This window comes from Puma concolor, chromosome C2 (assembly GCF_028749965.1).
Source record: "Puma concolor isolate L17-30 chromosome C2, mPumCon1.1.hap2, whole genome shotgun sequence".
Lineage (NCBI taxonomy): Eukaryota > Metazoa > Chordata > Mammalia > Carnivora > Felidae > Puma > Puma concolor.
The window spans coordinates 151048304-151062811 of record NC_141675.1 but is presented as its reverse complement, the minus strand read 5'-3'; the positions used below and the strand labels follow the sequence as shown (position 1 = coordinate 151062811).

At 43.9% G+C, this 14508-nt stretch overlaps 1 protein-coding gene across 7 annotated transcripts in view; it reads left to right on the top strand.

Annotated features, from left to right (window-relative positions):
* Window positions 1-14508, top strand: part of SETD4 (SET domain containing 4) — a 186063-nt gene that overhangs the window by 78651 nt on the left and 92904 nt on the right. For 5 of the 7 annotated variants that reach the window (XM_086675936.1, XM_086675935.1, XM_086675938.1 and 2 more), the window contains one exon: window positions 2209-3039. In XM_086675936.1, the coding sequence (XP_086532062.1) occupies window positions 2209-2287 (79 nt within the window). In that variant the 3' untranslated portion in view covers window positions 2288-3039. Of the gene's footprint in view, window positions 1-2208; window positions 3040-14508 lie in introns of those variants that run through there. The other 2 variants (XR_015240436.1, XR_015240435.1) reach the window with 1 other exon arrangement.

Sequence of the window (14508 nt, the reverse complement as noted above, 5' to 3'; positions counted from 1 at the left end):
AGAGCAGACAGGTTCAGAGAAGGGAGGTAACATGGCCAAAGGTATTTAGCAGGTGAGTGCAGAGCCATGTGGGGTGGGGGTAGGGCTACCTTCCATCACACATAGTTGAAGCCTTTATTAAGAGCATGCTTGATGCGCAGAAGACACAAATAGACACTTTTCCAAAGAAGACATCCAGATGACAGACAGATGAGAAAGTGCTCAATACCACTCATCAGGGAAATACAAATCAAAACCACAATGAGATACCACCTCACATCTTTCAGAATGGCTAAAATGAACACCTCAGGCAACAACAGATGTTGGTGAGGATGTGGAGAAAGAGGAACCCTTTTGCACTGCTGCTGGGAATGTAAACTGTTGCAGCCACTCTGAAAAACAGTATGGAAATTAAAATCGAAAAAATTAAAAATCGAACTATCCTACGACCCAGCAATTGCACTACTAGGTATCCAAGGGATACAGGTTTGCTTTGGAAAGAACCCAAATGTCTATCAACTGATGAATGGATAAAGAAGATGTGGTATGAGGCGCCTGGGTGGCGCAGTCGGTTAAGCGTCCGACTTCAGCCAGGTCACGATCTCGCGGTCCGTGAGTTCGAGCCCCGCGTCAGGCTCTGGGCTGATGGCTCAGAGCCTGGAGCCTGTTTCCGATTCTGTGTCTCCCTCTCTCTCGGCCCCTCCCCCGTTCATGCTCTGTCTGTCTCTGTCCCAAAAAATAAATAAACGTTGAAAAAAAATTAAAAAAAAAAAAAAGAGAAAGAAGATGTGGTATATATATATATATATATATATATATATATATATATATACACACACACAACGGAATAATACTACTCAACAATCAAAAAGAATGAAATCTTGCCATTTGCAACAAGGTGGATGAAACTAGAGTGTATTATGCTGAGTGAAATAAGTCAGAGACAAATATGATTTGGCTCATGTGGAATTTGGGAAACACGACAGATGAACGTAGAGGAAGGGAAGGAAAAATGAGATAAAAACAGAGGGAGGAAAACCATAAGAGACTCTTAAATACAGAGAACAAACTGAGGATTGCTGGAGGGGAGGTGGGTAGGGGGATGGGCTAAAGGGGTGATGGGCATTAATTAAGGAGGGCACTTGTTGGGATGGGAACTGGGTGTCCCATGTAAGTGATGAATCACTGGGTTCTACTCCTGAAACTACTGTATGTTAACTAACTTGAATTTAAATAAATAAAAACAAAAAGAGCATGCTTGTCAGGATGTGGTGCCCTGACTGTGGCATCAGAAACTGCCAGGTTGTACAAGCACATCCCAAAGCCACAGAATCAGAATCTCTAGGGGTAGGTCCAGGAATATGTATTTTCAGTGAGCCCCCAGGTGATTTGAGTGCCCACTGTTTGTGAACCGTGATTGTAGAGATTCCAATGGGAGAGGCCTGTGCCCCCTCACCCTCCACTCTCAGGTGCTGGTTCTAAGGTTTTAGTTGGTCCTTTCATGACTCTTGATGTCAATTGTTAGGCAGACCCCAGATCACATGAATCCAAGGCTGGGCCTCTGAATACATGCACTGTCCGAGGGTTGGGGTGACAAGAGGTCCTTGAGCTGATCCACTCAGACCCCTTATTTTGTGGTTGCAGCCCAAGAGGTTGAGGAGCTTGCTCTGGACTTTGGATTTAGCATCAGAATCCAGATTTTCTTTCTGATTCTGGTAGACCTTTCACTGTCCTGCATTCTCTTTCCATAGTGTAAGATCTAGACATTCTCTCAAACGGACTCCCCAACTATGTTCTTCTAGAAAAGAATCAGAGTGGGGAGCGAGGCAGTTGGAGGAGAAAGGGAAGGGGTAGCCCAGCCCAGGAAGAGGTGGAGAAGGAACAGGAGCAGAGACCCCACCCTGCTCCAGCCTTCTTGTTCTCATTGGATTTTCCCATCTAATTTCACAATAGCTCTATGAGGCAGGTGTTACATGTTTTATAGGTGAAGAACCTGAGGCATAGAGGGGTCACGTGACCTGTCCCATCAAACAGTTGGAATTAGAACCCAGGAGTCTGAATTCAAGTCTGTCACTTGTCAGTTACACCTTGTTTCTGCCTCCAAAGATGGGCAGCCTCCAGTGCAGGGTGGGGAGAGACCCCCTTAAACTTAAAATGGTTTGTTTTGTCTTGGTTTGTTTGCATGTTCTTTAAAAAAAAATTTTTTTTTAATGTTTATTTATTTTTTAGAGAGAGTGCAAGCTGGGGAGGAGTAGAGAGAGAAGGAGACAGAGGATCCGAAGCAGGGGCTCAAACCCACAAACTGTGAGATCATGACCTGAGGCCAAACCAAGAATCAGATGCTTAACTGACTGAGCCACCCAGGCGCCCCTTGTTTGCACGTTCTAGTAGGCAACTTCATCGACCTCACTGGGCAGACTGGCGACAAGGAGCCAGGCAGCACCCAGGTGCGAGGAGAAAGAGGGCCTCCCCAGAGGTCCCTGTGGGCCAAGCCCTCTCCCTGTGGTTTTTAGTTTTACAGCCCCCTCCCTGTCACTGTGACACCCACATCCCACGAAAGGCGGAGGGGCGAGAAGGGGTGAGTGATCCTGCAAGGCAGCCTTCTCCCATTTCAGAGAAACTCTGTCCTGGGGGTGGGGCCCTCCTTTTGATCTCAAGTGTCCCTGTCTGGTTATGCAGCTGTGGTGATGGGCGTTTAGAAGCCTTCTGCTAGTGCCAGAAGATAAGGCAAAAACCAAGACTGTGCAGGGTCTATGTAGCAATTATTAGGACAGTAAATAATTCCCGTTCTAACTTTGCCCTTGTCACAAAGGGAGACTTCAAAGTGCTCAAGATAAAAGGGAATTCAGGATGTCACTGACCCGGGGAGTGGGGGGAGGGTCAAGTCTAAGGGTGTGTTTGTCACAGGCAGCATAGATCTTTGCTTCTCGGGTCCTCCCAAGCCTCAGACAGTAAGGGTCGCAGCAGCTGTTTGAAGTCCCTGGGAACCACGTGTGCAGCGTTTTTAAAAACTCTATTGAGGAATAATTAACAAATACATTTGTACAGACTTAAAGTGTACACGTGATGATTTGATATATGCACACATTACAGAACAATCACCAAGAGCAAGATAATGAACACATCCATCAGCTCACAGTCAACAGTTAACTTTGTGTTCTTTCTGTGGTGGGAATGCTTAAGATCTGCTCTCAGTGACTTTCAAGTAAACAATACCATAGCGTTAACTAGCCAACATGCTGTATGTTAGTTCCTCTGCACTTACTGTTCCTAATCTGAAAAATTGGACTTTTGGATGTATGCCGCTCCCATTTTCCCCTGGCCCTTGCAACCACCGTTCTATTCTCTGTTTCTGTGAAACTGCCCCCCCCCCCCCCCCCTTAATAGTCCACATGTAAGTGATATCATACAGTATTTGTCTTTCTCAGTCTGGCTTATTTCACTTAGCAAAACGCCTTCCAGGTTGATCCATGTAGTTGCAAACGGCAGGCTTTCCTTCCTTTCTGTGGCTGAATAATATTCCATTTTCTTTTACCCATTCATCAGTTGAAGGACACTTTACCTTGTTTCCTCATCTTGGTTATTTTGAATAATGCTGTAATGAAGGTGGGTGTGCAGATATCTCTTTGAGATACTGATTTCAATTCCTTTGGATATATATACGCAGGACTGGGATTGCTGGATGGTATGGTAGTTCAATTTAAAATTTTTTAAGGAATCATACTGTTTTCCATAATGGCCATACCAATATACGTTACCACTAACAGCATATAAGTGTCCTTCTTCTCCACATCTTCACCATCATTGATATCTTTTGTCTTTTTGATGATAGCCATCCTATTAGATGATATCTCATTGTGGTTTTGATTTGCATTTTTCTGATTAGTGATGTTAAGCACCTTTCAAATACCTTTTGTATGTCTTTTTTGTGTGTGTGTGTGTGGGGAAATGTCTGTTCAGGTCCTGTGCCCATTTTTAAATTGTATTATCTGCTTTTTTGCTATTGTATGAATTCTGTGTATGTTTTAGATATAAACCCCTTATCATATATATGGTTTGCAGATATTTTCACCCATCCTGTAGGTTGCCTTTTCAATTCATTGATTGTTTCCTTGCTATGCAGAAACTCTTTAGTTTGATGCTGTTTCACTTGTTTATTTTAGTTTTTGTGCCTGTACTTTTGATGTTTTATCCAAGAAATTGTTGCCAAGACCTGTGTCAAAGATCTTTTCTGCTATGTTTTCCTCTAGGAGTTTTATGGTTTCAGGTCTTACATTTAAATCTTTGATCTATTTTGAGTTAATTTTTGTGAGTGGTGTAAGATAGGGGTCCAGTTATACTCTTTTGCATGTGGATATCAGGTTTTCCCAGCACCATTTATTGAAGAGAATATCATTTCCCCATTGTGTGTTCTTGGTGCCCTTGTCAAAATTTAGTGGACCATGTATGTGTGGGTTTTTGTCTGGGCTCTCTATTCTCTTCCACTGGTTTATATGATGGTTTTTTATGCCAGTACCACACTATAGTTTGTAATATAGCTTGAAATCAGAAAGTGTGATACCTCCAACTTTGTTGTTGTTGTTGCTGTTGTTGTTGTTGTTCTCCTCCTCCTCTTCCTTCTCCTCCTCCTCCTCCTTCTCCTCCTCCTCCTGCTTCTCCTGCTTCTCCTCCTCCTCCTTCTCCTCCTCCTCCTCCTCCTCCTGCTTCTCCTGCTTCTCCTCCTCCTCCTCCTTCTCCTCCTTCTCCTCCTCCTCCTCCTCTTCCTTCTCCTTCTTCTCCCCCTCCTCCCCCCTTCTCCTTTTCTTCTTCTTCTTCTTCTTCTTCTTCTTCTTCTTCTTCTTCCTTCTTTTTTTTCAGGATCTCCTTGGCTATTTAGGGCCTTTTGTAGTCCCTACAAATTTTTGTATACTTTTTTCTGTTTCTGTGAATGATACCATTAGGATTTTGATAAGTATTGCATTGAATCTGTAGATAATTTGGGTAGTATGAACATCTTCACAGTATTAAGTCTTCTAATCCATGAACATGGGATATCTTTTCATTTATTTGTATCTTCTTTAATATCTTTCATCAGTGTCTTAGAGTTCTAAGTGTACAGGTTCTTCATCTCCTTGGTTAAATTTATTCCTATGTATTTTATTGTTTTTGATGCTGTTATAAGTGGGATTGCTTTTTTTTTTTAAATTTTTTTTTTTCAACGTTTATTTATTTTTGGGACAGAGAGAGACAGAGCATGAACGGGGGAGGGGCAGAGAGAGAGGGAGACACAGAATCGGAAACAGGCTCCAGGCTCTGAGCCATCAGCCCAGAGCCCGACGCGGGGCTCGAACTCACGGACCGCGAGATCGTGACCTGGCTGAAGTCGGACGCTTAACCGACTGCGCCACCCAGGCGCCCCAGTTGGGAGATTTTTGATTACTAATTCAATCTCCTTGCTTGTTATGGGTCTGTTCAAATTTTCTATGACTTCATGATTCAGTCTTGGTAAGTTGTGCGTTTCTAGGAATTTATCAATTTCTTATAAATTATGTAATTTGTTGGCATATAATTGATCACAGTTGTGTCTTATGATCTTTAGAATTTCTGTTGTATCAGTTATAATGTCTTTCTTTCACTTACAATTTTATTGAGGTCTCTCTTTTTTTTCTTAGTCTACCTAAATGTTTGTCAATTGTTTATCTTTTCAAAAAGCCAACCCTTAGTTTTGTTGATATTTTCTATTGTTTCTCTAGTTCTCATGTCATCTATTTCTGTTCTAATCTTTATTATTTCCTTCCTTCTGCTAACTTTGGGCTTAATTTGTTTTTCTTTTTCTGGTTCCCTGAGGTGTAATGATAGGTTGTCTATGGGTTGGATGCATCCCATAAGTTTTGGTGTGTTGTGATTCCATTTTTGTTTGCCTCTAGATATTTTTTGATTTCTTTCACCCATTGGTTGTTAAGAAGTGTGTTGTTGAAATTTCACATATTTGTAAACTTTCCAGGTTTCTTCTTGTTACTGATTTCCAGTTTCAAACCATTGCAGTTGGAAAAGATATTTCATAAGATTTCAATGTTATTAAATTTCTTAATCCTTATTTTGTGACTAAAATATGATTTATTCTGGACAATGTTTTATTTGTGCTTGAGAAGAATGTGTTTTCTGCTGCAGTTGGATGGAATGTTCTATGTATGTCTATTAGGTACATTTGGTTTAAAGTGTCATTCCAGTCTGTTATTTTCTTACTGATTTTTTTTCTTTGGATGATCTACCCACTGTTAAAAGTAAGGTATTGAAGTTACGTACTATTACTACATTGCTGTCTATTTTTGCTTTCAGATCTATTAATAATTATTTAATATATTTAAGTTTTCCAATATTGAGTACAGAGATGTTTACAGTAATTATATCCTTTTGGTGAATTGACCCCTTTAGCATTATATAATGATTTTCTTTGTCTCTGTTACAGTTTTTGACTTAAAGTCTGTTTTATCTGATGTAAGTATAGCTATCCCTACTGTCTTTTGATTTTCATTTGCACAGAATATCTTTTTCCACCATTTACTTTAAGCCTGCAAGTGTCCTTAAAGCTCAAATGAGTTTCTTGTGAACAGCATTTAGTTGGGTTTTGTTTTTTTAATCCATTTTTTGTCTATTCATTCTTTGCCTTTAATTATAGAATTTAAACCATTTACATTTAGAGTGATTACTGATAGGTAAAGACTATCACCACTTTGTTAATTGCTTTCTATTGTTTTGTGGTTACTTTGTTCCATTCTTCCTCTCTTGCTGTGTTTCTTTGTGAGCTGATGATTTTTTTTTACAGTGGTATGCTTTGATTCCATTCTCTTTTTTATTCATGTATCTATTATAGATTTTTTTGCTTTATGGTAATCATGAAGCTTTCATAATACACCTTATAATTATAACTATTTTGAACTGACAACTTCAATTGCATAAAAATGTTATACACATTTACTTGCTTGTACTCACAGTTTATGTTGTTCGTGTACCAATTTACCTCTTTTTATATTATCTATCCATTAACAAAATATTGCTTCTATAGGTTTTTTTTTTTATTTTTTTAATGTTTATTTATTCTTGAGAGAGAGAGAGAGAGAGAGTGAGTAAGGGAGAGGCAGAGAGAGAAGGAGACACAGAATCTGAAGCAGGCTCCAGGCTCTGAGCTGTCAGCACAGAGCCTGACATGGGGCTTGAACCCATGAACTGTGAGATCATGACCTGAGCCGAAGTTGGGCGCTCAACCAAGTGAGCCACCCAGGTGCCCCTCTATAGTTTTTTTTTTTTAATCATTTTTTTCTTTTTTTTTTTTTTAATTCTTTTTAATGTTTTTATTTATTTTTGAGACAGAGAGAGACATAGCATGAGCAGGAGAGGGGCAGAGAGAGAGGGAGACACAGATACTGAAGCAGGCTCCAGGCTCTGAGCTGTCAGCACAGAGCCCGACACGGGCTCAAACTCACATACTGTGAAATCATGACCTGAGCTGAAGTTGGACGCTTAACTGACTGAGCCACCCAGGTGCCCCATATCATTTTTGTTTCTTAACCTGTATGCTGGAGTTCAAAGTGATTTACACACAACCTTTGCAGTATTAGAGTATTTTGAATTTGATGATATGTTTTCCTTTACTAGTGAATTTATATTTTCATCTGTTTTCAGGTTACTAATTAGTGTCTTTTTGTTTCAGCCTCAAAACTCCTTTTAGCATTTCTTGTTTAGCAGGTATGGTGGTGATAAAGTCCCTTAACTTTTGTTTGTTTGGGAAAGTTTTTATTTCTCCTTCATTGCTCAAGGATAACTTTGCTGGGTAAAATATTTTTGGTTGACAGTTTTTTTCCTTGAGCACTTTGAATATATTATCTCCTCTCCTGGCCTGCAAGGCTTCTGCTGATAAATCTGCTGATAGACTTATTGAGATTCCCTTGTATGTGTATGTGATTACTCTTTTGTCTCTTGCTGTTTTCAAAATTCTCTTTTTGTCTTTGATTTTGTGTCTTGGTGAAGATCTCTTTGGGTTGTATCTATTCGGGGACCTTTGAGCTTGATGTACTTGGATGGCCAAACTTTCCCCAGATTTGGGGTGTTCAGCCATTCTTTAGGTAAATTTTCTGTCCCTTTCTCTGTCTCTTCTCCTTCTGGGTCACCCATAGTGCAGATATTATTTCATTGGATGTATTCCATAATTCACATAGGTTTTCCTCACTTTTTTTTATTCCAGTTTTTTTTTTCTCCTCTGACTATATAATTTCAATTTGATCTGTCCTCAAGTTTCCAGATTCTTTTTTTCTGCCTGATTGAGCCTAATGTTGAAGATTTCTATTGCATTTTTTATTTCATTCACTGTATTCTTTCAACTCAGAGTCTCTGTTAGGTTCTTTTTTTCAATGATTTATATCTCTGTTGAACTTCTCATTTTGTTCATGTGTTGTTTTCCTGAGTTCATTAAATTGTCTGTATTCTCTTGAAGCTCATAGAGCTTCCTGAAAATGATTATTGTAAATTCTTTTTCAGGTAACTCACAGATCTGCATTTCTTTGGAACTGGTTACTGGAAAATCATGTTCGTTTCATGGTGTCATGTTTGCTTTTTCATGCTTCTGATGACTTTGTGTTGATGTTTGCACATTTGTGAGTGCATTCACCTCTTCCAGCCATTTGAATTGGCTTTGGTGGGGCAAAACTTTCACCAAAAGGTGGCTGCAAGGGTGCCAGCTGGGTGGGACGCAGCATCTTTGGTTCTTGGAAGGCACAGCAGCGTAGTCTCCATGCAACTTCATCAGCTTGAGGTCAGTGTAGGTGCAGACTTGTGGGGGGTCTTCTGTGGCCAAGACTGGATGACAGTGGTAACTAAGGCTTTTGGGATATTCAGAGGTGAAGATTGCTAGGATATTCTGTTCTCCTATTTTTGCCCATGGGAGAAAGTTCTAGCAGAGGGGGGATCCCTCTTGGCATATAGTCTGGCATGCTGGCACTCAGAGTCCTGGGATCAGAGCCATGTGGAGCTACCACTGTTCCTGGGTCTTGAGGCACAGATGCATTTGCCCGTGGCAGTGATGCTGATGTCTAAGGTGGGTGTACGTGGAACTCTGTGAAACCAGGGTCTGGGTCTCTGGGTCTTGCAATGATTCTGGCCAGGTGGGTGACGCAGCAGTGGCACAGGCCCTGGGATGGCGGGTACAGCGGTAGCTTGGGCCCAGGGGGCAGGGGGCAGAGGCCAGTAGCAGTACAGCCTGTGGATGGTGGTGGGTCAAAGCCCCAACTTTGGCCTCAGGGAAGGTTGCAGGAAAGCAGAAGCGCATCCCTAGTTATGGCCTCTGAAAGCCACATGTTAGGATCCAGGGAGCATGTCAGGACTCAGGGCATAGCAGTGCCCCTGCCAATGACAGTTCAGGGCTTTGACCTGGAACCCAGGGACAGGGATCAGAGCAGAGGTAGTGTGACCTGGCAGCCACCTGGGACCTGAAGGGTGGGGGTCAGAGCAGTGGCCACACAGCCTAATCAATGAAGGTTCTCAGCCTTGACCTGGGACCTGTGGGTGGGGCTCACAGCAGCCCCTGTAATGGGACAACGTTGCGACCTGAGTTGAGGGCAGGGCTCAGGGCAGTAGTAGCACCCATCTTGTAGGTGGTGGGGCAAAGTCTCGATCCCAAAGAGCTGGACACGGCAGTAGCAGGACCCCACATCTTACTGCACCAACAGCCCCAGCTGTGAGGAGGGGCTTGGTGGTGGGGAGGCTGGACAGCTCCATGAGCTGGGATCAGCAATGGTGTAGACTGTGGGAGGCCATGGTAGTAAAGGCTGCAAACATTTGAGGAGCTTCCTCTGAGTGGATCCCTGTGCACCAAGCTGCTCTTGACCTGAGGAGGGGTGATGTGGGCAAAATGCTTCCTGTGCTTTTCTATGTGACCACCTTTCGGTTTTAAGCTCTGCAGGAGTCTTGCTGCTTTTTTGTTGTAGTCCAGAGCTTTCCTTGAGTTATTTTCATTGGTCTGTAATTGTTTATTTACAGTTTTTGTTGTTTCTGTGGGCGAGATGAGATTGGGATCCCCTGGCCCTCCATCTTGCTGACTGATATTACCTCTCTTGCACATGGCAGAGCTTTAAAAACTGCTGAGCCCGGGTCCCACCTGGAGGCTCTGATTTAATTGGTCTTAGATGTGCCAACATATCGGGGAACTGCAGGCTCCCAGGTGACTCTAATATATGCCATAGTTCCCTTTCTGAGCCTCTGCACTAGAGGAACAAGCTGCTTTAACTTGTCCTAGCTGGAATACTCTGGTATTACTTTAATGCCTCCAATGACAATAGTTTGAGAGGCAGGAGACAGAGTGCCCATTGCTATATGACTACACACATTTATGCTGCTGAAATAACCTCTTAAATGGTGCCAATCCATATTGAGAACAGATTCATCCAAAGCTCAAATGCTTTCACATTTGGTTCAGTGAGTGTGCTTAAGTGTGAGTGGCCAGATCACAACAGATGTTCAGAGCATTTTAGTTATTTTCTTGAAACACTTTTTAAAAACAAGTCACACCTGTAAGAGTCCCAAGTGTTTGGACTGATGCCTGAAAAATACACACTGGATCTGTGAATCTTTGTGGGACTTTGCTCTGAGCTTGAGACACTTCCATTTTTGTACACTAGGTGGCACCAGAAGACCGCCAGGCTGGGGATGCTGACTCCCAGTCACCGAGGCTCTGTGGAATTGAGGCAACAGAGTATCTTTTTTTTTTTTTTTTTCAGATGTTAGTAGGATCCAGACAAGGCAAAAACAACTCTGTGTGTTGCTACTGGGATGAAATGCAGAGGTTCCTATTGTCTGTGGGGTGTTGGATCTCCTTGGGTGAGAAACACAGGCAGATAAACATTAGTTCAAGGTGACAGCTGCCAGATAGGGGGCCTAGCCAGGTGCATTGTGCTCAGAGGAAGGGGCTGGGATGGGGGAGGGGTCTGATAAGACACAGAAACTGCCCTGTCCCTGCGTTCAGACAAGCCATAAATAAATGCTGATATTTAGCACTTTCTTTTGAGAAAGAAACAGTTTCTCACAGCAGATAGCAGGTTTTCATTTCTAACATCATCGATAGCAGGTAGACTCAGGTCCTGACTGACACACAGGCAAACAGAGGACAGGGAGCTTTTAAGGAGTTTAAACTGACCACCCACACAAAGAAGAGGGTGTATTCCTGTGACTCCACTTCTGCCAGATGTTTCTGGAATTAGAAAATGGGGCTAATTTTGTGGAGAGCTAGAGAGGAGCTGTTTCTTCTGACTGATGGGAGAGCTGGCCCATCTGTTGTTAGAGGCGTGCGTTTGATCTGAAGACAGAGCTTCAAGGTAGAGTGGAAACACTAGCATGTCCGTGGGCTTCCCTGTCCACAGGCGGCTGACAGCTTCCGGATCAGACCGCTGGCGACGTGAACTGAGTGACCTAGCACAGCATCCCAGAGTGGCCACGCAGGCAGCCTCACCTGAAATGACTTCTTTGGTCCGCCTGACTTTCTGCATTCATCTGTCCTTAGATCAAGACTAACTCACCTTGCAGATCAGGGAGGTCCTATCACACCTCTTTCCTTTTGATTACCCTTCTCCTTTTACACCTCTCTGTTGATACACATTCTGGAGTTGCCCTGACTGGATGCTTGTTTTCTCTTTGGCATTTCATCTAAAGTGTGCTGGCAAGGCCTGGACAAGGCCCCTTACTACCATATTGGATTTTTTTCCCCCTTAATTGAGAGACAAGAGAAAGCTGCAGATGACCGTTTTATCTGATTGGAGTCGCCTTGCTGGTGGCAGCTGTCTGTTTGGGAAAGAGATCTTGCTCCAGAGTATTCACGTTGGGGTAACCAGCTCTTTCTGACCGTTGTGGGTCAAGACTCAGAGCAGGTAGCCGCAGCACAGCCGAGGTTGGGAATCATGGCTCATGTGGACACGAACGTCAGCAGAGATTGTGTGAAAGATGAAATCTCCTGTTTCTTTATTCAGAAGGCAGCGTCTCTGGTACCAGTAGGCCCGAGTCCTGGCAGTGGACAACTGTTAGAGCCCACCCTCTTTCTTTTATGTTTTGCTAGTGGCAGGGGTCTATAACGGAGGCCACTGCCACCAGAAACCATCCCTCAGGAAGCTAAGTGCTGTCAGCATCTTTTATTGGGGTCACCTAGAACCCTGCTCCTCAAAGGCTGATACACAGACCACCAGTATTGGGGGTTTGTTAGAAATGCAGAGTCTCGGGGCGCCTGGGTGGCTCAGTCGGTTGGGCGGCCGACTTTGGCTTAGGTCATGATCTCGCGGTCCGTGAGTTCCAGCCCCGCCTCAGGCTCTGTGCTGACAGCTCAGAGCCTGGAGCCTGTTTCAGATTCTGTGTCTCCCTCTCTCTGACCCTCCCCCGTTCATGCTTTGTCTCTCTCTGTCTCCAAAATAAATAAACGTTAAAAAAATTTTTTTTTAAAATAAAAAAAAGAAATGCAGAGTCTCAACAAACTGAGGGTTGATGGGGGAGGGGTGGAGGGGGAGAGAAAAATGGGTGGTGGGCATTGAGGAGGGCACTTGTTGGGATGAGCGCTGGGTGTTGTATGTGAGCAATGAGTCATGGGAATCTATTCCCGAAGCCAAGAGCACGATGTATATGCTGCATGCTAGTTAACTTGACAACAAATTATATTGGAAGAAAGAAAGAAAGAAAGAAAGAAAGAAAGGAAGGAAGGAAGGAAGGAAGGAAGGAAGGAAGGAAGGAAGGAAGGAAGGAAAGAAAGAAAGAAAGAAAGAAAGAAAGAAAGAAAGAAAGAAAGAAAGAAAGAAATCTGCACTGTAACAGGATGCGTGTGTCTGCAAAAGTTAGGAAAGCGGTAACTCAGGAGTATGGCTAGCCCTGGGGTTTGTGTTTGGTCGAGCCTTCCCAGTCTCCTGGGCCAGTCTGACCATCAGCAACCCGTTTAGCACAGATGGGGGATGCTGGTCCTTGATGCGAGGTGCCCTGGGAGCTGGCTCATCTACAGAGAGTGGGGCGGGCCTGCGGACTCTTCGGGCAGGACTCACAAGGACTCACAAGGCCAGCTTATCGCAGCAATGATCATGGTTTTGCCCCTTTTACTGTGGGGCATGGTTGTTCGCAGTTGCCCCCGCAGCCAGGTGAGTAGCCCGACAGAGGCTGCCAGTTTCTCACCTGCCCCCCATGCTGGGGAGCTGCTGGGCAGTTGGCCATGGAACCCCAGTCTCCCTGACACACGTTTCTGAGGTCCACATTCACAGGGAAACAGTAGATACTAATGCAGCAGTGTTGTCATGAAATCAACAAGCCACTGCGGAGGCATTAACACGGGTAACACCGGTGGGCCTTGACCGGGAGAGTCCGGGGACTTTTAGCCTGGCTGTGTGTTTACCTGGTTTACCTATTTCCGGGGTCTGCCTAGCTTCTAGGGGCCAGCGTGGGACCAGATGGGTGCCATGCATGGACTGATTCCATCCTTGCCGTGCTGTATTCTCTGTCTGAAGGATGAAGAAAGCCCAGCTCAGTGGGTCACGAGGCAAAGTCCCTTCCTTGCCCAAGAGGGCAGGCTGCGCTGCACACGGCCCTGGTCTGCTTGATGCCACATGGGCTTCATCCCCACGCAGCTTCTTTCCGGTCGCTTCTGTGGGCCGCTCCCCAATTCTCTGCAGCGCTGTGATCAAGAGTAGGGCTGAGTTTGGTTGGAATCTCAAAGAATGAGGAAGTGGGCCATCCGGGGGTTCCTGGTGTGTGAGGCGGGGGGGACAGACAACCGCACTCTGGACCCCAGCTGTGCCTTTCTGTCTCGTGGCTTTGGTTACCTGCGATGGGTTCTGACATGCTCCAGCTCGCAGATGGTGCCAGGCGGACATGCCGACAGCTGATTTCATGGCATTATTCTCACACATGAGCTTATATTTGTGTGGAATGATGAGGAACAGCGCCCGGTGTCCCTTCTTTTGTTTATATACAGTTTTTCCTTTGTGTAGGAGGAAAACAGAGCCTACTCCCTTTTAAGGGACATGAAAACTGAGTTTTGTCTTCCCTTCCTCTTACTGTCAAACAAAAGTCACCTTAGAACTCAAAATCACATGGGGTCTATCACTGGCAGGAAGCAAGGCCTTCCCTCGTGAATGTATAACTTACAGTAAGTTCTCAGCAGACCAAAAAAAAAAAAAAATGCCTTTTATCATGTTCTGGTCTTTCCCTCCCACTGTTTTATTTCACTTACAACATCACTCAGGCCCAAATGGTATTTGTCAGGAGTAATTGGCAAACGCTGGAGGCTGTGTTCAAGGCTGCTTGAATGGAAAATCTCAAAGCAGTCATCCATGTTGAAAGAAAATATTACATTTGATCTTTTTTTATGATTTCTGCAGACGTGATGCATGTCTGCATTCTTTAGCCTTATAACCCCTTTGTATTTGAGAGAGAGAGAGAGAAAAAAAATCCCTGTAGGAAGTGGCACTTCAGAGGTAATTTACAGTATGCCTGAGAAGTAACCACAACACATGGGGAGTCATTTTAAAAACACGTCCA